A 24,359-nucleotide genomic window follows, 5' to 3' on the forward strand; every position below is an offset into this window, starting at 1 on the left:
CCTATAAGCTTCTAATTCTTGTTGCGCTCCGATTGTCCCTCATTTCTCTTCTGATCTCAGTTTTATCCACCTCTGATCTACACAATTCACTTGCCTCTTTCTAAACCTTTTGTCAGCTTGATATTCACGATCAAATGCTGCTTTCTTCACAGTAAGTTGTCGTTTTAATGATTTAGGAACTATCAATTTTGTTCTTATTTGTGCCTTTTCAATGTTGCATGCGTTGGGTATGTATCATGTCGGATCAACAAAATGCGTCGATCCTTTTGTTTGCTGAGAAACTTCAAGAAAAATAAGCAAAACCTAAATTTTTGACATCATTACATACTCATTGCAGACTCCCATTTCGTTAAGTATGAGATTTTTTCGGCAGTTAAACGAAGAAGAATGGTTTTTTTGTTTCGTCTGGTGTATATCCTTTCATTTTTATTTTTGTGATATTTTTTTTTCTTATTTTGAAACACTTGCAGAAGATATTTAGAGTAGCAACGGAGTTGGATTGGAAGCGAGATGCTTTTCGCTTTTAGGTAAGTACTCAAATATCATGTTCTTTTTGCCTGTGTCCGTACATCGTTTAGCAAGGTTCACTTTTGAAGTTTAAACTGTGTCGTTGCTGCTTTACTTTGATTTCAGTCTTTAATATGATTGATTGAGTCATAGTATATTAATCTGGACATGGTTGTCAGCTTCTTACACACCGATCTTTCATTAGATTTCCACCTTATTTTACGACTTTTATTGCTCTATGATCACTGTGTTTGTGAATGATTAATTTCTTAAGGCAGAACTTGATTCTTTAAAATCAAGTTTGTCATGGAAACCACGTAAAATAAAGTCTGGACAATTCGTTCTTTTTGTTTTTTCTGTTCCAACCAAAATCTATATCATTCCCGTTTTGTTTTATGAGCATTTTGCTTCACTGTTTAGCACTTGCTACCATAGAGCATAACTGTAGTTTTGTAAACTCTCACTTTAGTTCTTTACTGACTTTCTAATTGCATAGCCTTGTCACACGCAAATAGCTTATGCCATGCCATAATTTTAAATTTAACACGTATTAAACATGTCTCAAAGCAGATAATATGGAGATTTGTAGGAGTGGCAATAGTCTAAATCTCTTGGAAGATTATTGCATTTTTTAGTAAGCAGCCAATCCTATCATTTCAACCATTCAATTACAAAACTATATCCTTTTCATTACTTACCATGCCGGAATATCCTTTTTATACACTACATCTGTTTACCGTATAGCTATTTTACCATTTCAACCATTCAATTATTCTCCAAAAAAATAAATTAAAAAATGCATTCAACTATCATCATCACATCTTAATAACAATCCATTTATATTAGGTACCTTAAACCAAATTATAATAGTAATATGAAGTCCTGCTTCCTTGGACCAAATCTCATGCTTCCATTTCTTTATATAAGATATAAGATGCAATCCTCTTTCCTGTATATCACTACCTCTGTACAGGGCCTATGGCTTTGGTCTTCTTGAAATCGTGAAGAGAATGCAAGAGAAGGAAACCTTTTCAGCCTAGGACCTTCAAGCTTATACCATCAGATGTTGGTCCTATTTAGTTCGATATTTTCCACTAACCCACATTCCTCTTATGCAACTCTTTTGATTCGTCTGAATAGTGTGATGGGAAGCCACATATGGAATTCTCTCTATACCCTGTTCCTCAGTTTTCCATCGTTCCAAGGGGTCCAGTGTTTGCAAGCAGAGGAATGGCTTTCTAGCTAGTCTTTTCCTACTCAAACCCCTGTTCAAAAGCAAAGGTCTAGTTTGATAATGATAAAGTGGAAAATCACATGAATTACGTGAAGTAGTATACCACTACTTCACACCACTATGTGGCTCAGCTAAAAGACATTGCTTGCATAAACTAAATTTCAATCTTACTTCTTGTCTCTGTCTTTTCTTTGAAGTGTGAAGAATGTTCTTTCAAATGATTTTGACTTTGAAATTCATGAGCCCATTCATGAAAGCCTATGGAACTAATTTTGGTTTTACCCTTTTACAAGTTACTCTGGACGCTCATTGTCCTAATCCTGGGCAATTCGGTTACCTTGCTTCTCTTATTAGACTTCTAACTAGTCATAGCTAGCCTAAGGATCAGATTAAGAGGTTTCGAAATATCGGGCTTGCTAGGCTTCTTTTGCATGTGAAAGCTTCAAATCCAACTCTTCTCGAGACCTAGTCATGAGCAACATCTTTTAACTTGTTCATTGCATTAGCCTATATAAGATGAGTCTAATTGTCTCCTAGTTATAATGGAAGTTATTAACCCCCTACATTCATAATAGCTTTTAGCCTAACCGGATGACGAGTTGGATCCCTAAAAAGACTAGATGGGCTTCTACCCATACTTACTCTTAAGGGTCTGTTTATTTTTGTGTTTCAAAAGCACTTTTAAAAATTTTAATTTAATTTTTAATTTTTTTTTTGCTTTAAATTAATATTTTTTTTGTCTTTTCAGATCATTTTAATATGCTAATGTCAAAAATGATTTTTAAAAAATAAAAAAAATATTATTTTCATGCATTTTAAAGAAAAAGGCACTTTAAAAAGCAACAGTTACCCCAAATACCGCCTTAGCTTGCCAACAAACTATTTTAATACAAAGTAAGATCAAATGTGCAAAATCACAATTGGTTGAAGATCCTTGAATTACCACTTTGTAGGCTATTGATAGTCAAATACTTGTATGCCTTTATAGATTTAGTAATCCTTTTGTATAATCTTAATGTAAAAGATTCATCAATTAATAATTGGTCTATTCATAAATTTTTCACTTCAATTTGATCTATGGATTGGATAAACTATTCACTGACAGAAAATAATGAAAGATTTGAATGTCAGAACAAAGACAATAAGAAATCAAATAAAAAAATTACAAAAGAAAAGAAAAAATGATTTCTAAATAGGGAGCTTTCCCCTGTTTTAAGAATGCTGGTTTTAAGAATGAGTGGTCGCCCTTCTTCAACTCTTACTACCCAACTTAAGAGCGGATAGTTAATGCGTTCCACTTTTTGAACAGGGTTTTATAGTCGGTCCGCGACTCGTGGATGCCAAAGCCATCCATTGGCCAATCTTGTAGTTCATACAGGGTGAAGACAATGTGGTCGTTCCATGGATTTTCCTTTTTTTGCTAAAAGAATGAAGGAGGTATTGTATCAAGCTGTTCGTAAGGGCCAAGGACTCCATGCTTTGGGCTTAAGAGGTAATGTCACTCGATCATTATCATACTGAATGCAATGAACTAGATCAGAATCATTCTCAACAAGTCTATAATAAGCGATCCTAGTTTTTTCATTGAGTTCGGATAGAGACCAAAGGTCTTGATCTTGCAGAACAACTTAAATATTTTACAGATTATTTTGAGGATGTACAATTTTTTCTTGAACCACCAAGAAAAATGATTAACAAATACATTTATATGTATAATATAAAAGATAATCACAAAAGAATTGATAAAACAAACCAAAATACACTAATTCACTTTATCTTGATTATAAAAAAAGCATTTAATTATAGTAATTTTAATAAGAACTCAAAAGATTTTTTTATAGCGTAACCTCCTTGTCATAAGTATATATGTTTTACAAATTATCACAAGTCCAAGTTAAGTCCAAGTTATTAACCTGTGTGAGTTAAGATTTGTCTATCATGGAGCATCTCCTTTTCTTATGAATGAAATAAAAGATTATTTTGGAGTCCAAGGAACATTTCAGTTCAAATTAAATAATATAAATTTTAGAAATTCTGTAATGAATGAAAGGAAAATTTGGGCATGAAGTAATTATCAATATAAATATGATGTCTTTTATCAGATGGTCTTGGTTAATATCGCAAAAATGGCAAAATAGAATGAATCAACATATTCAAAATAAAGATTTAAATGAAAGGAATTTATATGAAAAAAATCAATTAATTCATTATGAAAAAACTTCTTTTTTTGAAGAAGAAGATTCATTATCTAACCAAAAAGATAAATTTAAAAAATACTATAGATATAATATTTTATTATATAAATCCATTAATTATGAAAATAAGAAAGACTCATCCATTTTTGAATTATCATTCCAATTAAATAATAAGCAAGAGACTTTTTATAATTACAAAATAGATAAAAGCAAATTATTTGATATGTTGGCAGGTATCCCTGTCAATCAGCATCTAGTAAAAGATGATATTATCGATAAGAAAAAAAGCTCTCATAGAAAATATTTAGATCAAAGAATTCTCCATTTTGGTCTTAGAAAGAAAGTTGATATTGAATCCTGAATTGATACCAGAACCAAACCTTTTTGATTGGATGGGAATGAATGATGAAATGCTAGATCATCCCACATCAAATTTAGAATTTTGGTTCTTTCCAAAATTTGTGATTGTTTGCAACACAAGATAAAATCATGGGTGATACCAATCAAATTACTTTTAAAAAAAAAAAAAATTAATAGAACTAAAAATGTTAGTAAAAGACTCATCTATTTATAATTAGGAAAATATGACTTAAATGTTCTTATCAAACAATCATTTGGGACATACAAAAATAGACAGCAGGACATTCTTTTTGGCATGGAAGGAGTACAATTTTCATCTTTTATCTTACATTTAATTAGGGGTATTGCAAAAAAATTCACGAATTAAATGTGTTGATCGGACAATCATTTTATGATAAACAAAAATGAAAAGTAGCACAATCTCCTTGGATGGAGAGAGTATAATTTCCATTTAAATGAACTTGCATTTAGTTTTTATTTATGCTTTTCATCGTGTTATACATTATAATATGAAATATATAAAAAGATAATTTTTATAAGATTTTTAAATTGAAATAAATGTCTATTAAAATTTATATTAAATGAATATCATATTTCAACTTTCAAATAGTAATGTCAATTTTTTAGTAATTAATTTAGTTATTAAAGACCTGATATTAATTTTATGCCCTTTATGTTCATTTTAATTCAAATAGCACAACAATAAATTTATTCACAACATGAGATCACAATTTATTATTAATGATGTTTAATTGCTTTGTTTCAAAACACAAGACAACACGATTAACCATAATGCACCTTAGTGTTTTTATTTTATGAAGTAAATTGAATTCTTGAGTGTTTATTTAGTTCTTTACTTCAAAAGTCAAATAACTACCATGTGTATAAGCATTGAATTTTTATGAAATATATTGGAGTCCGACATGGTATGAATGCCAAGCATGGATACGAGCTCCCAGTTTTGAAAAACATATGCTAATAGAGGGGATACTATTCTTATGCACTAATTATTTTTGTTTCTATATTGAGAAATTCTTAATTTATGTTAAAGAGAAAAATACTTGTACATATAATCAAACATTGATGAAATGATAGATTTACACGATCTCGTCTTTATTGCATTTAACAGTCATAACCATATATGAGATATCACCAAATGTTAATTATATATTTCTTTTGACATAGTTTTGTGTTCTTACTGTTATTTACATTGCACCTTTTCTCTTATTCTCCTTCTAGCATCAAACTCTTTCCATGATTTTTTTTTATTTTTTTTTAAATTTGTTATTTTTTCTCCTCTTGTTGAAAACTTGCCAAGTTCTTACATAAAAAAATATAATTTTGGTACAGTAAATTGCGAGAAGTTGTATGACCATGCCAAAAAATCTCCTGCTCCACCAGGTAATCCCTGACTTTTTATCAAAAAGTGATTCAACTTTTGTTCAACTCTTTCTCAGAAATTTTCCCTATTGGAATTAACTCAATTTTCTGGCCAAATGTAACTTTAACGAGCTTTATGTCTCTGTTTCATTTCCCCTTTTTACTGTTTAGGGATGAATTATGTGTAAACCTTCCAAATAACCATTTTAGACTATTATTTGTTAGTTGGATGGAAAATATTGGAGAACATCAACACAGACTTTTTGAAAATGAACCACTGAAATATTTTCAAACGAAGAATATTCATAAAAAAAATGATCCTTTAGAATTTGAGGTCTAGAAATCAAGAGCTTATACTCTTATTCTTATATGCATTTTAGTCCTAGATGAGAACAAACCTGAATCTTTAATACCTGTTTGTAGGGGACTTAACAACCACCACTAACCTGTTTCTGGAATCTTATTTTCCAAATTATTCCAAAACTTTGATGTTCTGCTCAGTTGTGCTTCATTTGGAAGGGAAACCTGTTTTCTGTGCTGCTAAACTTTCTTACAAAACTGAACTGACAGCATCAGAATCCAACCTTGAACAGGAGATGATATTAGCCAGGCCCCAGCTGCTCTTTCATATTTGGCATCTGAGTTTTTACCAGGAACTTAATGTTTTTATTGATGAAAGAATTCTTCTCCTTTCACTTTAGCCATATGAATTTTGTATGACCAAAAGGCATATAATTGAGGTGCATCTTCTATCACGTCTGAGGGCTTTTGCATTTTGGATTCATTCTGAATTTTCTGTCATTCAAATTTCGCATCAGAACTGTAGTTGGTATCATTCATATAGAAAGGTTTTCTTTAGGAATAACAAGCAGCACATATTTTTTTCCACATTCCACGTGGCATGATTTAGTTTTGCTAGTAACAGTTCATAGAAACTTCCTAGGTTTTATCTAGTTTACTTGCAATAGCACTGCTTCTAACATTAAAAAATGCACATTATCGAGCCCCTCAACCCTCTCCTTCCTGTAACTAAGTGGTTGTTGACATGTTCTTTTCATCTTCTCCTCTGTAACTTTGACCAACAAAGGGTATTTTTGTCTTTGAGTGCCTTGTGTTGTTGTCCGGAAACTTTTTATTTCATAGAAAGTGAGTTGTTCTATGATTGCAATTGTTCCTAAGAGATGGACAAGGTAGACTATTATGCCACTGCATTATGATTTTTTTAAATTTAAACTTGGTTGAAATGAAAGTTAGCATGCAGTATATGTCCCAACATATTTCTGAAGTATCTTGTTAAATTTGCTTCCCTGTCAGCAAATTACTATTTTCCTGAAGTACCTGCCTGGTGATATCGATACGTTGTGAGTCCCATCAAATGACATCCTAAATAAAATTGCTTATGGTAGTATGCATGACTTCTAATTCCATCCATTTTTGAACATTAATGTCATTTTAAAAAATGTGTTAAAAACGCAGTGCAATGTCACTTCTTTTTATTACAGTTATCTCATTTTTTACACAAGTAGCTGTCTTGATCATCACACAGTGCTGAAGTGTTTTCCATTGGTCATGTCTAACCAAAGTATGCTCTTAATGGTTATTGGCTCGCATACCACTGTGCAATAATAGAAGCATGGTCTTGTTATTTATGGGCCATTAAAATGACATAATACCCATTCTTGGTGACAATGCATCATGCAACTTCTTCGCTAATGCAGTTGTAGTCTGCTGCAGTTTTAGAGGACAAAAATTTGGCATCAAAGACTGATAAAGTAATTGATAGTTCACAATTAAGTACTTGTTGTATGGATGAAATTATACCCCAACTTTGTAGCTCTTGCTGGTGTATCATAGTTTTGTTGTTGTGGCTGGCTAAGCTGGAGATGGACAGGTACATGTGATTCCTCTCCCATGCCCAGACCATTTGTGAGAAGGGAATTCCTGTTTGCTCCATTTACTTCTCTGTTTCCATAAACCTGGGATGTGAAAATATGCTGATGAGGGTGGAATAAAACACCTTACAATTTCATTCAGGACTAAGGTATTGATGGTTTGAATTGATATTTTGCAAATAAATTTAATTGATATTTTGCAAATAAGTGTCTACATACTCAAACTTCTACCTTCTTATACAATTCTTGATTTTCATGACAAATTAGGTTTGCCTTCTTATAGAGTTCCATATTTTCTTGGTGAATGAGGTTTCCCTGCAACAGATACATCAAGTTCAGCTACTTGAATTAAAAAACTTATGTAAAGGAAGTTAGTAGCTTTTTTCTACATGCCTACCTTTCTATTTAGTTCTAGTATTTCATCCATTAAAATTTGGTCCTGATGAAATCAATATCAGTATCAGTGAGATGAATGTGCTCCACATCTTGGAAATTTACTGCACGCTGGGGTTTAGGAATTTCAAACCTTTTTCATGTGAACACCCCGGAGACTCATTTCCAATTGGTTCTCCAAATTCTGCAAATCCTTTACGCTTAAGCCAGAAAGTTCTTCACCCATCATTTGCCTGCTATCATCATATGGAAATGTAAACTTTGCTAGCTAGGCATATAGTGAAAAGCAACAATTCATTTCATCCTTTTACAGTATTCAGTTTTTGAAGGATTTTTCAATAGCATTAAGCTGTCCACCAATGCTTCCTTTTATGTTCAGTTGCAATCTTTTCCTCCCATGGTCATTTTTCTTGTTTAGTTCTAGTATGAGAAAACAGTTGGTCCTTTCCTCACTTCTGTAGGTCTATTCACGTTTCCTTAGTTTTCTGTTTTATTTGTACATAAAATAAATATTCTAGTTGTTTAGTTAATCTTCAAAAGACATTATGGAAATTACTCGCTCAACACTGATAAAATTTCAGGGGGTCCTAAACAAGACCAGCACTACTTGAATATGTTTAGGAGAGGATGTGTGGCTGATGCCTTCTTGTACCCCCCTTGCTCCTGATGCACAATGTTGACATTCTTTTCAGGTGACTGAGATGAACTTTTCCAGGGTGGCACAAATGAATCTTTGGTGTGTCTAAAATGTTAATGATCACATGGACACTAGTGATACCTGCAAGCATCTGACCTTAAATAATAGCATGCTCCATCAGAAGTTTCAGTTTTTCTTATTTAGTCTGTTGCAATTACTCTGATATCACACTTTATGTTCATATATCTCATATAAAACAACATTGGTCAAAGGGAATGGATCATACCGATGATTTTCTTGCAAGTTTTGCAGTTGCTGTCTCAACATTGCCGTCTCCCTTTGCCAGAACTAGCAAATATAATGTGCAATTTAGTGGAATTGCTTACTTTTGTGGTCAACATGCATGCACCAAAATGAAGGGTAATTGGCTTCTATTGTTATGAGAACACATCTGAAGAGAAATAGATAAAAAAAAACATCTATCCTTTTCAAGGCTGAGAAGCCACTCTGATCTCAATGTAATGGTTATGATTTATTACACCATGTTTTTTCTTTTCCGTGTCTGATTACCATCCCCTCTCTGATATCCATGTAGCTCTCCCCCAATTTTTAAGGCTTGGCTGTGTTGAGTTCATATGCTTTATGATAATTTTTGACATAATACATATTTATTTATTCAGGTGGTTATATTTATTTAATCAGTTGTTTCATGCTTTGCCTAAGCCTGAATACATGAATGTTGTCATATATATGTGTATTTATCCTGCTAATTTATAACAGATAATACAAGGCTGATTTCCTGTCAATACTCTGAACTTAATGAAGTACTCTTCATTGGTATGAACTGAACTTCAATATTTGTTGATTTTGTTGCACAATTTTGGCATTTCATTTTCCTGTTGCTTTTAACTTTGAGGATATCTATAGTTAACTTTGAGGATATCTATAGTAGATAGTCTATTCATGCAGCGAACACCAGGCATTCCCATTGTCATTGTCTTTTTTTTTTTTTATCATGTGCTAAAATATCAGAATCCTGTTGAGAATATAATTGGCTTCTGTTCGGCATCCCTAAATCATTTTGGACTAAAAAAATGATATGTTATTTCCTTCAGCAATAGTAGAACTGGGAACTATACTGGTTTTGTAATTTGCGACAGTTTTTTTACTTTCATGTTCAAAGGGCTCTTTGCCTCTTTGCAATCATATCAAAGGCCAAGTCCTAGATGTGGCACATCTTATCTGTAGTCTGTACAACTTTATCTTCAGTTCCATTCTTTATAGCCTCATTATCCCTGATACTTTCTTTAGTTAGATTGCCCATGTTAGTTAAGACAAATTACCGGAAACATTAAGATTTTCTTACTTTATTAACTCCTTTTGTGAAACAAAATATCTCAACCCTTGGATGTCATAATGCTATGTTTGTAAGTATATAGCTTGCACAATAGGTGCAGACTTTTAGCTGAAATACAAAATTGTTAAATACAGTATCTTTTATTGTAAACAAAAAAGAAAAGAAAAGAAAAGAAAAGAGCTGTATTTGTTGCTCCTGTTGGTAATAGCATTGTTTAAAGTAGCAAAAGCAAAGTTCAACATGATGATTGTATTTGAAGCTATTTTTGACGAAAATGCAATGTTGAAAAACTAGAGATGTGTAAGCTGTTTCTCTGAAGTAGTAGTAGTCAATCAAAATCTTCATATTCTTTTTAATGCATGCCCAAATGTTATGTATAAATGTGGCAAAAATAAGGCAAATCAAAAGTTGTAAAATCTAATGAACACTGGGTACAGAAATACCTTGAGTTCTGAGGTTGGGTTGCCCATTTGATGATGCTCCTCTTTGGATTTGTTGTATCGTTCAATGACTGATTTCATGCTGCAAGAGAAGATTTATATTGCTTCAGGGATGGGTGCCATGTTCTATGTTAATGCTTTCTGATAACATTTAAGAACAAAATGTATGGAATCACCACAAGGATAATTTCTCGACGAAGCAGAATGGACACATTTAAACTATATCATTCATGTGTGGAAGAAGTCATTTGAGTTGTCCTGGCTATAGGAGTTTAAGCTGCCAGTGGAATATCCATAAAGAAAATCTAGTCTGCAAGTGGATAGCAATTGGAGCACCATCTCAAGATAAGTTTCCAATCCTTGTTTTATTTGATGCAGGGTTTGATGTTGATAGATCTCACGTCAGTTTTAACCATCCATTCTTTTATGGGGTGGAAAAAAGGAAGCCACTTCCTATTGTACTCTCTTCCCTCTTCATTATTTTTCTGTCTGACACTGTCAAGAACTGTGTACGATGAAATGTTTATAACAAACTACTTGCAATCATTTGTTGTATGATTGTGCAGAAAGCATGGACTTGCTATGTTTGAAAATTTTATAATATGAATTCTAATATTTTGCATTTTAATTAGGTGAAAATCCATAATTTTATGGTCTTGTCTTCAGTACTTAGAAAAGCTGCGGTGGCATCTGTAGGAGTTTAAATTATGTGGATTGTTGGTTCAATAAAATTTATAAGGCCTGGTGTGAGATTTAGGGCTAGACCAAGGCAATTCTAAGGAGAGATGAAAGGAGATATATGTTGGAAAATGGCGAGTAACTGACATCTGAAAATGTGCAACTATGATGTTCTTACACTCATAAACAGCAGATAGACTCCCAAGTTTTCAACTTCTTGAATTGTTGACTCTCTCCATTCAAAGGAAGAAGGGACACCTTCCAAACTACTAAATAGTGAACAGCTTTACTCCTCTGTGCGGATGCATAAGGTTTTGGATTTTTGCTGCTTCCATAGTAAAATAGCAATATTTGAATACTGCTAAAGGTTATTCGTGAGCTTTATCCAAATTAGTAAAATGAAGCTTTGTTCTTAAATGCTGCATAGCTATGTATCTGGAGCTTCATTTAGAGTACTTATCCCTTCCTGACAATTTTGTAGCCATATGTTGTGAAAACGAAATTATTTGAGTTCTGTATATTGCTTCCCCTTGGCATGTCTCCGTTAGGGTGATTGAGATCTTACAAAAACCTTCTGGTCAGCCTCTCTAATACACTTTCCAGCAATCTGAAGTTGTATGAATTGGTTTTTGGTGTTGATAAACCACTCTATATGAGACTGACATGATTTTCTACCAGGTCTTAACAGTTTCAAGTAGAGCAAATCCATGGATTACAGCCACCCACCCACCCCAAAACCACGATAAACGTTGTAATCTGTAATTTCATCTTGTTTGTTAGATTCTATTGATACATTGGTGCAACTAAAAGCATGTCATCTCTGATCTGTAATAGTCCTTCAATTAAGTCCAAGACCAAACCAAGAGTGGATGAAGAGACAGGAAGGAAACTTGAGGTTGGATAAATAAACAGAATTAAATTAGACTGGATTAGAGGATGAGATTACTTAATAAAGAAGTCAAATAACCTCCAAAGGAAAGATGAGCAAATCACAGCAATCTCTTGTTGATATCCTAGTTGTTGATGCTGTGTTAATATTATCTACTAAAGGAGAATGAGCAGCTGTCTACTATATATTTTCAGTATCTAAACCTGATATTTGATTTCTGCTATCAGAAACTTCTGACAAACACATTGAATATGTTACATTAGCCCTACTTATTTGTTTGTTAGCAAAAAAATATGCTTGTAAATTCAAGTTTTCTATTGATATTAGTGAAAGGAACTTAAACCCCAGTTTGATGCTTTGTTTTCCCTTGTTTGTATTGCATTTTAATTGGAAATTTTCATTTTGCACACAGCATGTAGCAAACTGCATTTTATTATCAGGTGAAATAAAATAGAGATGGCTGGACAAATCTCTAATAAATTATGCATTGATTTTACAGTTGTAACAGTTTTACCATGCATTATGTATGAACTTTCACCTTGAGTAAACAAAGGGCCTATTAGCATCTGGGATACAACGTAGTTTTCACAAAACCTTGAATGCTCAATTTGTTTTTCATGCCCTATAACGTGCTGTTATATCTTCCAGTTTTCCTAATGACAGGAACATGCAGAGAAGCCAATCATGAGAAATGGTGTGATCTCATGCAAAGTTGCGTGTACCCTTTAATTCTTTTTTTGCTTTCTTTTCCTATCAAATGTTATTGGCGGTTGTGACTGCATCTGATCATGGTTCTTGGATGAGTATGATGTTTTTAGGTCCCATCCTACAGATGAGTTACACTGTAGTATCTACGTTTTTTCCTAGCTCTAGATTTGCAGTTTATTCCTAGCTCATACCCAAAATCAGTGATGCCTGATTCATCAGATGGTTTTGGGAAACCAATTGCCTCTTCTCCTTTTGTTTCTGTCGAATAAGTTTGAGAATCTTGACCAAGAAAACTCGCCAAAACAACGTCTTTATTTGTACCAAAGATGTTTTGCGTTTTGATAATTTTGACTTGAGCAACAGTGTTATAGAGTCGGAGTTGGTAGGCCATCGAAGTTTAGAATTTGCAAGCTTTTCAATGGTCATGCTTGTTGTGTTTTCCATTTTTCCCGAACGATTATGGTATGGTGCATATTTTCAAAGCACTAACTATGAATTTATTTTTTTTTCATCTTTGTTGGTTGGAAGCAAGTAGAAGGAATCGAGGGTTGTGATTAAGTACTTCCTTGAGTTAAGTCGATTTCATGACTGTGCAGGTTTAAAGTTCACTAATAAGTGGAAGGCCATGCTTTGGAGTAATAGTTCATAATGGAATGTTTTCAGATTTTCTCCATTTCCAAAGAGGTTGAAAATGTTTTTCTCAAGAGGAACTAAATTTGCAAAACTAGAACAAAGACAAGGAAATTGCGTCGATACTATACCAATCATTATCAAAGACTCCATCATTATTATGATAGCATAGTAGTCGAATTATTTGACCTTTATTGTTTTTTAGTGGAACACTTTACTAGTTTAGTCGAGGCTTTGCTCTTGACCCTAACAATGATGAATCGTATGATACAACTTTGTGATATTTCTTCAAATTGAATATGTATTGAAAATGTAGAATATTTTGTGCATGTATCTATGATTTTTCTTCTATCATAATAATTTTTCTTCATGTTTCATTTCAACTGATGGATAAGCATTTGATTGAACAAATTTCAATTAATGTAGTGTTTTGATAGGATCACCGTATAAAAATATTAACATAATAAAATATTTTTTAGTTGCAAATAAATGAACAATCAAAATGAAACTACCCTGGGAATGATACAGTTGAAAGAAGTCCATGAACTTGTAGAAAAATATAAGGGTATATAATTTAGGATTTACAATAACTTTGATATTGAACATAAGTGAAATTTATAAATTAAATCAAACTGTGATGAATTAAATGAAGTTTACATAAGGTATTTGGAGATGAAAAACTCAAGATTTGGAGATTTGACAAACCAATATTGACATTTATTATGAATATTTTCTATTAGAAAAAACATGGAAAATTGATGGTGGCTAGTTCAAATCATTTCTAGGAAAGAGAGGTTGCTTCTAGAGTTTATATACTTCTTTTTTACTACAGTTAACATGAGATATTGACAGTCTAGCACGCTACATGTGTTTTCACGAAAGATGAATGGAATGGATTATGTTGACTGGAAACTTCTACATAACTGATGCTATTTTTTTAGTTTAGAAATTTTATTTTTTCTGTTAAAATGAAATTATTTTTAATTTCATATTTAGTCATATTAAGGTTTTCTAGTTTTTCAATATAAAAGATTATAATAAATTTTTTATAAATAAAAATTAAATATTTCAGATCTGATAATATTTTTTATTTTTGTGAGTTTTGACTTACAATACACTTTATTAGTCCATGAAGATTTTAGTTTATAACAAACTTTATTATTCTTTGCTTTTAACTGTATTTTTGTTGTGGATGGTTTAATTATCATGGTTAGAGTTTGCATACAAGGGTGTGTTCATGGTGGAGTTGGATGGTTTCAGACTAAAACGACTTTGTTTAAAAAGTGTTATGTTGCATGTTTTCATAATATATGGTGAATTTTGGTTGAGTAGGTTTTGCTTTAAAAACAGTTTAAACTCGAGGATAATATTTTTTTTAAACTAAGAAAAATAATATAAGAGCTTCTCATAAAAAAATAAATATTTTATTTACTTATTTTTATTTCTTCTTGTTTTAGTTTATGAATTATATTTTATTTTTTATTTTAAAAAATAATTTTTAGTTTTTATTATTCAATATTATTATAGACTTTTCTGATTTTTCTAACACAATACTATTAGAATTTTTTTATTTTTTCAATATAAAATTTTGTAATAGCATTTTGATAGTTATACACATAATTTGGAAGAGATCTTCTAAAATATATTTTGTGTTGATTTGGATTAATACTATTTTTTTTTTCCGTTGAGTGACATGGATTTTCACTATTTTGTTTTTTCAATTAAAAAGCATGGCTAAACGATTCTACTCACATTAAGCATAGCTCTCAGGTAGTTTAGCTAATAAAGGACCAAGAAATATTGAATGGTAAGGTGGGGTGGGGGAAGAGCATTTGAAATTATTAATGAATTATAATTGTATTGTAGGATAACTGGTGTAGTGATCTTTACAACTTTAATATTTTTTACTGGTTGATTTTATTATCACAAAGCTGTTCTAAAATTAGCTTGGAATGAGACTTGAGTGAATAAAAATTAAATATTTTAGATATCTTATAATTATGTTATTTTTTTTTAAGAGTTTTGACTTGTAATAACTTTTGTTATCTGTTTTTTGCCAATCAGTCAGAGACAAATAACCTCTGTTTTTTTTTTTTTTTAACTTGAAGAGCATTTGGAATAACCATTAAATTACAATTGTATTGTATGACAATTGGTGCATTGGTTTTTACAGCTTTAATGTTTTTTGCTGATTGATTTTATTATGACAATCAGTGCATTGATCTTTGTAGCTTTAATGCTTTTTGCTGGTTGATTTTATTATGGCAATTAGTGATTGTTGCAGTTTTAATGCTTTTTACTAGTTGGTTTTATTATCGAAAAACTATTCTAAAATTAGCTTGAAATAAGACTTGAATGAATAAAAATTAAATATTTTAGGTGTCTTATAATTATGTTATTTTCTTTTTTTCTTTTAAGAGTTTTGGCTTATAATAACTTTTGTTATGTTTCTTCGCCAACCATGTCAAGGATAAATGTTCTCTGTTTTTATTTTTTTATTTGAAGAACATTGGAATAACTAGTGAATTACAATTGTGTTGTATGACAATTGGTGCATTGATCTTTATAGTTTTAATACCTTTTGTTGGTTGGTTTTACTATCAAAAACCTGTTCTAAAATTGGCTTGAAACGAGTAAATATTTTAGGTGTCTTATAATTATGTTATTTTTTTTTAAGAGTTTTGATTGGTAATAACTTTTGTTATCTTTCTATGCCAACCATATCAGGAATACATGTCCTATGTTTTTTTTTTTAATTTGAAGAGCATTGAAATAATTAGTGAATTACAATTGTATTGTATGATAATTGGTGCAATGGTCTTTGTAGCTTTAATACTTTTTGCTGGTTGGTTTTATTATCATAAAATTGCTATAAAATTAACTTGGAACGAGACTTGAATTATAAAGATTAAATATTTTAGGTGTCTTATAATTATGTTATTTTTTTTTAAAGAGTTTTAGCTTATAATAACTTTTATTATCTTTCTTTCCAACCATGTCAGGGATAAATGTCATCTTTTTTTTTTTTTTTAAGTTGGAAGAGCATTTGGAATAACTAGTGAATTACAATTGTATTGTATGAAAATTGGTGTATCAATCTTTGCAACTTTAATACTTTTTGCTGATTGGTTTTATTATCACAAAGCTACTCTAAAATTAGCTTGGAACGAGACTTAAATGAATAAAGATTAAATGTCTTATAATTATGTTATTTTTTTTAAGAGTTTTGACTTGTAATAACTTTTGTTATCTTTCTTTGCTAACCACGTTAGAGACAAATGATCTTTGTTTTTTTTTTTAAAAAAAAAAAGAAAGTTAAGAGTATTTGGAATAACTAGTGAATTACAATTGTATTATATGACAATTGATGTATTGGTCTATGCAGTTTTAATGCTTTTTGCTGGTTTATTGATTTTATTATCACAAAACTGCTCTAAAATTAGTTTGGAATGAGACTTAAATGAATAAAAATTAAATATTTTAGGTATCTTATAATTATATTATTTTCTTTTTTCTTTTAAGAGTTTTGGCATGTAATAACTTTTGTTATCTTTCTTTGCCAACCATATCAGCGATAAATGTCATGTGTTTATATATATATATATATATATAATTTAAAGAGCATTTGGAATAACTAGTGAATTATAATTGTATTGTATGACAATTTATGCATTGATTTTTGCAGGTTTAATGCTTTTTGTTGGTTGGTTTTATTATGAAAAAGCTATTCTAAAATTAGCTTGGAATGAGACTTGAATGAATAAAGATTAAATATTTTAAGTGTTTTAAAATTATGTTATTAACTTGAATGAATAAAGATTAAATATTTTAAGTGTCTTAAAATTATGTTATTTTTTTATTAAGAGTTTTCGCTTGTAATAACTTTTGTTATCTTTCTTTTTCAGCCATGTTAGGGACAAATGTCCTCTATTTTATTTTTTTTAATTTGAAGAGCATTGGAATAACAAATGAATTACAATTATATTATATGGCAATTGGTGCATTGGTCTTTGCATCTTTAACATATTTAAAGTTTTTTGCTAGTTGGTTTTATTATTACAAAACTATTCTAAAATTAGCTTGGAAGATACTTGAATGAATAAAGATTAAATATTTTAGGTATCTTGTAATTATTTTATTTTTTTAAGAGTTTTTCCTTGTAATAACTTTTGTTATCTTTCTTTGCCAACAATGTCAGAGACAAATGTTCTCTGTTTTTTTTTTTTTAAAAAAAAAGGTTTGAAGAGCATTTGGAATAACTAGTGAATTACAATTGTATTGTATTCAAATCAGTGCATTGGTTTTTGTAACTTTAATGCCTTTTGCTGGTTGGTTGATTTTATTATCACAAAATTGCTCTAAAATTAGTTTGAAACGAGACGTGAATGAATAAAAATTAAATATTTTAAGTGTCTTATAATTAGGTTATTTTTTTTTCTTTTAAGAGTTTTGGCTTGTAATAACTTTTGTTATCTTTCTTTGCCAACTATGTCAGGGACAGATATCATGTGTTATATATATATATATATATATAATTTGTAGAGCATTTGGAATAACTAGTGAATTATAATTGTATTGTATGACAATTGGTGCATTGGTCTTTGCAGCTTTAATGCTTTTTGTTGGTTGGTTTTATTATAAAAAAAACTGTTCTAAAATTGGCTTGGAACAAGACTTAAATGAAAAAAGATTAAATATTTTAGATACCTTGTAATTATATTATTTTTTTAAGAGTTTTGCCTCATAACAATTTTTGTTATCTTTCTTTGCCTACCATGTTAGGGATCAATGTCCTTTATTTTTATTTTTATTTGAAGAGCATTGGAATAACTAGTGAATTATAATTATATTATATGACAATTGGTGTATTGGTCTTTGTATCTTTAACATCTTTAATGGTTTTTACTGGTTAGTTTTATTATCACAAAACTGTTCTAAAATTAACTTGGAACGAGACTTGAATGAATATAGATTAAATATTTTATGTGTTTTATAATTATGTTTTTTTTTTAAGTTTTAATTTGCAATAAATTTTGTTATTTTTTTTGCCAACAGGGATGGAGTTAGGAAGTTGCAAATATTATTTCCCCCCCTCCTCCCTTGAATAATTATAAATTATAACCCTAAAATTAGTAAGTTTTAACTTTTACCCCTTCTAAAGTTTTGTTTCTAATTTGGCTCTTTCAAATTTAATGTCGCGGCTCTGTCGCTGCACATTAAAAACTATGTTTTTATGGGGGAGTTTTTTTGCATTGAATCTGAATTTTTGTCTGGAGTTTATAGGCTACTAAATTTGACTCTTACATAATGTATCTGTATCATATTATCTAGAATTTTTTTTTATTAATATAAATATTAAAGTTAGCTTGTATTTTAACTAATTTTATAAATATTATAATTAATAACTAATAATTAAATTTTCTGTTAATTTTTTATTAATATAAATATATATTTTCAATTAATTTTATAAATATTACAATTAAAATTAATAATTATACAATTCTGCCTTAAAAAAACTCTAACTAGCTAGTATTTTGCTTCTAGGCTTTGTTGGTTTGGTCTCCCTCTAAAAAGGTATCGTTCCACCTTAGGTCATAGCTAGCTGTTGGCCTACTGGTTTAGTGGGTTTTGACCCTAAGTAGATTTGTTGTTTTAATTGTTATTCTTGAAGAAGGGAAAATAAGCATGTTGAGAAAACATTAACAAGGGGATTAAGTAGCGTGTCGACTACTAATACAGCACTTGTACGTAGCAGGGGATTAGTAAATCGCAACACGCTATCGTCCTCCTCGCTCAACCAAAAAATGGATTCAAAAGTGGCAAAGAAAAAGAAAAGTAGCGAGGCAGATATATACATAGTGGATCGAAAAGAAATTTGAAGTGTATGTAAATCATTGATAGCTCAGAAATAGTGCAATATTTTGCAATTTCACAATCTAATGCACGTAGCTGAACAAATTAAGATCCATTAATTATTATAACCTAATCTCTCTGTTTGTGGCCCACCAGCGTAACGATTAATTATTCTTCACATGATCAGTAGCATCTGTATATTGATATTGTGCTGCATTCAAGGGAAATCAATGGCTAATTAGATGGCATGCTGCAATACATTATGATTCTCCACTATTGATTTCTAAAGAATTGCTCATTGTTGACAGAACCCCAAGAAAATTCAGCAGATGAAAGGCGGAAGGAAAAGAGTTCGTCGTTAATTAATATTAAGGATTTTTGAGATTCCAAGTTGGAACTCACTCAGGATCTCCCTGACGTTGGTGTCGTTCAGAATATGTTTTGATTGCATTTATATATCTTGCGAATTTTATTAAATCTATGGATGCATGCATGTGCCTATCTTCGTATCCTAATCTCTCTCTCTCAACGGTTCTATAATTATATCCTTAATTTATGATTTAGGTTTAAATGCATCATTTCACCATCATGCCAAACCTTGATCCAGTTTTATCTTTAATTTAAAGTTTTTGAATATAGGATTAAAATCAAGAGTTGATTAACGTCATGCAAGGCTTAGACAAGCTAATTAACACACACACATTTTCACACAAGCCTGTTCTTTGTGTCTACTTTAAAGTGATCGATTATCAAGGCAATTTGTACGTAGCATGAAAGATTGGAAGGTACATTGTACTTTGATGATGCAATGAAGTTGGTTGTATATTTTAATTCTGTTATAAAACACATATATCCACGTAAAGTTGATATTGCATTGCGTATGATTCTTTTAAATCCATGTAATTAATAAGTTGCAAGTTAGGGCATATGCTGACTTATCATCACTCTCTTATTTTCCTAGCTAGAATACAAGAAGAGCATATAAACAATTTGTCAATTTATCCACATGTACGTATTTCAACTATTCCTTAATCACATCTTAATCTGTTTTAAGAATATTAATTATAATTTTAGTTTAATCATTATTTATAATGAACTTTAATTAAGAAAAGAAAGAAAAAAAGAAAGAAAGAAGAAGGTTAGTTAAGAGTTTTAAATTGTTTTAGGTTAAAAACAATGTAAAACACTAAAAAGTATTGTTCTTCAAATTTACAATAAAAAAGTTTATGCAAAAAATAGCATACAAAAATATTTTTAGTTTTAAAATATTTATATATTAAAGAATACATGATTTAACATGACCGAAAAACATAAAAATATATAAGTGGATTTATCCTCTTAATTAGAAAGCCATGTACTATAATACGTAGAGTTACTAAACATTTCACAAACATCATATGACTTAGAAGTTGGACCATATATATAGCTAACATTTAAGATTTTAATAGCGGTTATTTTTTAAAATATTTTTTATTTTAAAATATATTAAATTAATATTCTTTTTATTTTTTAAAATTTATTTTGAACCCAAAAAATCTATCTATCAAGGAGTGAAAATCTACTAAGAGTGTTCTCGTCAAGGAAAATGTTAAAAGCTCACTACTAGTTGAAAGAAAGGCGGATGAAAGAATAAATAAAGAAGAAGAGATGCCTTTTTCTAATAACAACATATCAAAACTATCAAAACTCATAAAAAAATATTTAATTTGAATATTTTTAAATTTTTTTTCTTTTTGATGGTAAAAGCACAAGCACTTAAACTCCAGTCCTTGGTAATTAAAGAAAGACAATGGAGGGAAGGTTCATGCATTGCCCATACCAGTCGGAGACTGCAACTTTACTATGAATTAATTAAGAAATGTATAATTGATGTTTGTTAACTAATACTAATGCTTAGTACTTTATATGAAGCTTTTATAAGCTAGGTGTCCATTTGCAATATCATTAGGGGTTTTAGCCAACACTAGTTAGATTTATATATTTAGGCTACCAATATTCTTGCAATATAGGGATTCATTTGCGCGTGTTTTTTCCTTGGATTGATCTATCCATTGATATATATATATATATATATATATTACTAACCTTTGTGGATGAAAATATATATCATTCATGCAGAAGAAAGATTCAGCATGACATTTTAGTGTTTTTTGTACAGCTAAACCTGGCTTCTAAAACTAATTTGTATCGACTGAATCAATTCTGCCACCCTTCAGTTTTTATCGACCTCTCACGCTAGATTATTAGGAATATAGCGTTTGTGTGTATAAAGGATTCCTCTATTCCCAATTACTTAGATATTACAATAAGTACCACCTGACCGCTTTCCTACTCAAATTTTTTAGGCAACGTACCTTTCTTACCATTATTAATTAATTAGATCTCTATCTCTCTACATTGTATTAATTCTGGTGAGGCTGGGAAATCTTTATTGAAGTGTGTGTGTGATACTGTTTGAATTTATTAAAAGTTTAAACCGCGTATCCATTTATAATTATTTATATATCATTTTAATCATTCTAATTAATAGTTATTTGGGATATTTCATATGCCCCTTATTAACTCAAGGCGAATCTCTTTCACTTACAACACAACTTCTCCTTTAATGTGTGTTTATTAGTCACCATTTATTCCAGCTAAATTGTCAACTCGATCTGCTAGAACTATATATATATATATTGTGAATATATATTTGCATCGTCGATCGAAAGCTATTTCATTCGAGACCACATCACTTGTATATCCAGATTACAGTTACGTAAATCCTAAATGAACCAGCGTAATATATATGGTGTTCTTAATTCTGCTTTTATTCTGTAAAATAGAATCTTTTGTATGAGATCTGGCGAAATTTCCTCATCATTTGGATCACAAGTCCATCTGATCTACCGTTATTTCATAACTAGTTCTAAACCATGATGAGTGCTGGTTCTCTAGGAAGACTGGCTAGGTAATAAGTAGTCCAACCAAACTCTAAAACATACATAAACCTAAACCAAATCTCTCTAAAGTTTACGCTTAGTGCCCGAACCAACACCCACTTGTAATAATCAGCCCCAACTATTTGTCTCCTCAACGAGGGAGCTAACCTAATTTAAGTCTATTCTATATATATATATATGCTCTTTTCACTATGAGAAAAGCTTAATTAGGCAGGTATTAATTTGCTCGATCAACAAATGGAGAACGTAGGGTTAGTTGGAAAATGTAGGAGTCGCTAGTTTAACTAATTAATTGTTAATATCGAAAAAACTGATGTAATTGCTAGGAAACCAATTTAGGGCTATAAAGTTTTACTACATTTGTGAGCAAAGAAAGTTTTCTGCTTTATACATTTATAGATGATCATGCACATCGAAGAATAGGACTTGTGGAAACTTAGCAAATCCCCAGAAGAAAAACCTAAAATTAAGAAGACTCAGCTTCCTCATAATTAAGAACTCGGATTTGAACTTAAAAGCGTCCTAAAAATGCAACAACACGGTGAGTTTTTATTTTTTTGCCACGGGAAGAGTTGTATTGATCTGTCTCCAGGGAAAATACAGCAATTAATGCCGACTCTAAAACACTTGATACGAAGGGGATCGTTAATTATATCTTGGATGAAACTTCCAACTAAAAACATTTCAAATTTCTAGTGCTAGCTGCTGTGTGGTGCTCTATTTAAGCAACATTAACATCTCTTATGCTCGAACACTTACATTGAAAATAGAAAAAAAAAAAAAAACCTTCAAGAGAAAACAAAAGAGGCCCTATTATTGCACACATCACAAGTTGCATGATGATAGTTACCAACAAAACTTTTGGATCAATACGTCAAACAACTTCATAAAATCACAACCATAAGAAGCTAACTTAATCAAGCACACAAATCAAAGGTACAGATGATGATAAAAGCATTGCATTATAGCCAAAAAAAAAAAAATAACAACATTAATATACATAGTATAAGATCATGATGTAGATAATATTGAAGAGATGATGATGATGATATTGATAAAAGTGGAAGAGGAAACTACAAGAATATATCAAAGAGATCTTAAAAATTGACCTGGTGCTAGAGAAATCATAGAGCTTGCCGGTGCTAGAGAAGATCATGACTCCAACTTCTGCGTCGCAAAGGATCGCCAGCTCCTTGGCTTTCTTCAACAACCCACTCCTCCTCTTTGAGAAGGTCACTTGCCTGCTTGTCGAATTATCAATCCTTCTTATCTCTATCTTCCCCCTCCCCATTTTTTTCCCTTCCAAAGAACCCTAATAGTAAAGTCATAAGACAATAATCAACAACAAAAAGCAAGGAAGAGATGGTGATCCATCATATTTTTGTTATGTGTGTTGTGATAGAAAAATTAATTAAGCGGAAAAAAAAACTTCGAAGAAAGGAGAAGGGAAAAAAAGAGAGGGAGAGAGAAAGAGAAAAAAGCTTACTTCAAGAAGAGAGGGTGTTAATGGAGACAAGGTGAGGTTTCAGAGACGTCGCTCTTGGGCGAGGAGGGTACATCATCAAAGAAGCTATATAAGGCAAGTGTATTTTAGGAAGTTCACATTCTTAAAACCTAAAAAAACCACTGGTCTTGTGCATAAACAGCTAGTGGATTTTTCTGTTTTTTGGGTCAGGTGGTCCTGTTAGAAGCTGAGAGACTTTAAAAAAATAAATAGAGCCGTCTAACGTATAGATCGTTGACGCGTGTGGTATACGGATACGTATACCGTAGTTCCTATTTCGGGAATTTTATTTTATAATTGGTTTTTTTTTTTTTTTTGAGAGAGAAGAGGAAATGTATAAATAAACCTCCTGGGGAAGTGGAAACCTGTCCTTTATTTTTATGGAATGGCCATTGTGTCCCCCAATGTCCCAAAGTGGCTTTTTTAAGGTTTCGGAGTGGGTGCTAAAGCAACAGAAGGCTGTCATTGTCCGTAAGAAGGACCAGCTCACTCCCAATCAAATTTTGACTAATCATGTTTTGCGTGGGGAATAAAAAACAATAATAGTCTCCAATTATGCTCTTAATTAAATTGGTGAATAATGTACCCACTTGCAATAAACTAACAAATGTATGATCTTTATCTTTATACAAATTATAATATCTACATTAAAAATAAACTACAAATTCATAAAGGTACAACATTCATTATCAAATTTTATGTATTATATTAATTATATACATAAAGATTTGAGATCATAAAACTTCTTATACATATAGTT

General features: G+C 30.9%; 1 protein-coding gene and 1 long non-coding RNA gene across 3 annotated transcripts; one reads left to right on the forward strand and one right to left on the reverse strand.

The window, feature by feature from the left end:
• The first annotated feature begins 12 nt into the window (after positions 1–12).
• Positions 13–11,052, forward strand: LOC105110337 (uncharacterized). The gene is made up of 3 exons (XR_839451.1): positions 13–151; positions 471–527; positions 10,490–11,052. It is a non-coding gene; the product is annotated as an uncharacterized LOC105110337 (long non-coding RNA).
• LOC105110336 (MADS-box transcription factor 23-like) lies at positions 5,594–23,658 on the reverse strand. Of its 2 annotated transcripts, none has more exons than XM_011005337.1 (9): positions 23,582–23,658; positions 23,205–23,407; positions 10,399–10,477; positions 8,885–8,946; positions 8,095–8,194; positions 7,966–8,007; positions 7,800–7,883; positions 7,498–7,652; positions 5,594–7,401 (listed from the first exon to the last, which is right to left on the reverse strand). In XM_011005337.1, exons 2-9 carry the CDS (start codon positions 23,384–23,386, stop codon positions 7,386–7,388), a joined length of 720 nt encoding a protein of 239 aa, XP_011003639.1. In that variant the 5' UTR covers positions 23,387–23,407; positions 23,582–23,658; the 3' UTR covers positions 5,594–7,385. The 2 variants fall into 2 exon arrangements, with proteins under 2 accessions (XP_011003639.1, XP_011003638.1); XM_011005336.1 differs by having other exon boundaries at positions 5,594–7,404.
• Between the last annotated feature and the right edge of the window lie 701 nt (positions 23,659–24,359).

Source organism: Populus euphratica, unplaced genomic scaffold (assembly GCF_000495115.2).
Source record: "Populus euphratica unplaced genomic scaffold, PopEup_1.0 scaffold247.1, whole genome shotgun sequence".
NCBI classification, from domain to species: Eukaryota; Viridiplantae; Streptophyta; class Magnoliopsida; order Malpighiales; family Salicaceae; genus Populus; species Populus euphratica.

Coding starts and splice junctions, on each gene's coding strand:
- LOC105110336 (XM_011005336.1), bottom strand. CDS start 23,386: ATGGGGAGGGGGAAGATAGAGATAAGAAGGATTGATAATTCGACAAGC. Junction 8,947..10,398: donor ACCCAACCTCAGAACTCAAG/GTATTTCTGTAC, acceptor TATATTTGCTAG/TTCTGGCAAAGGGAGACGGC. Junction 7,884..7,965: donor TACTAGAACTAAATAGAAAG/GTAGGCATGTAG, acceptor TATCTGTTGCAG/GGAAACCTCATTCACCAAGA.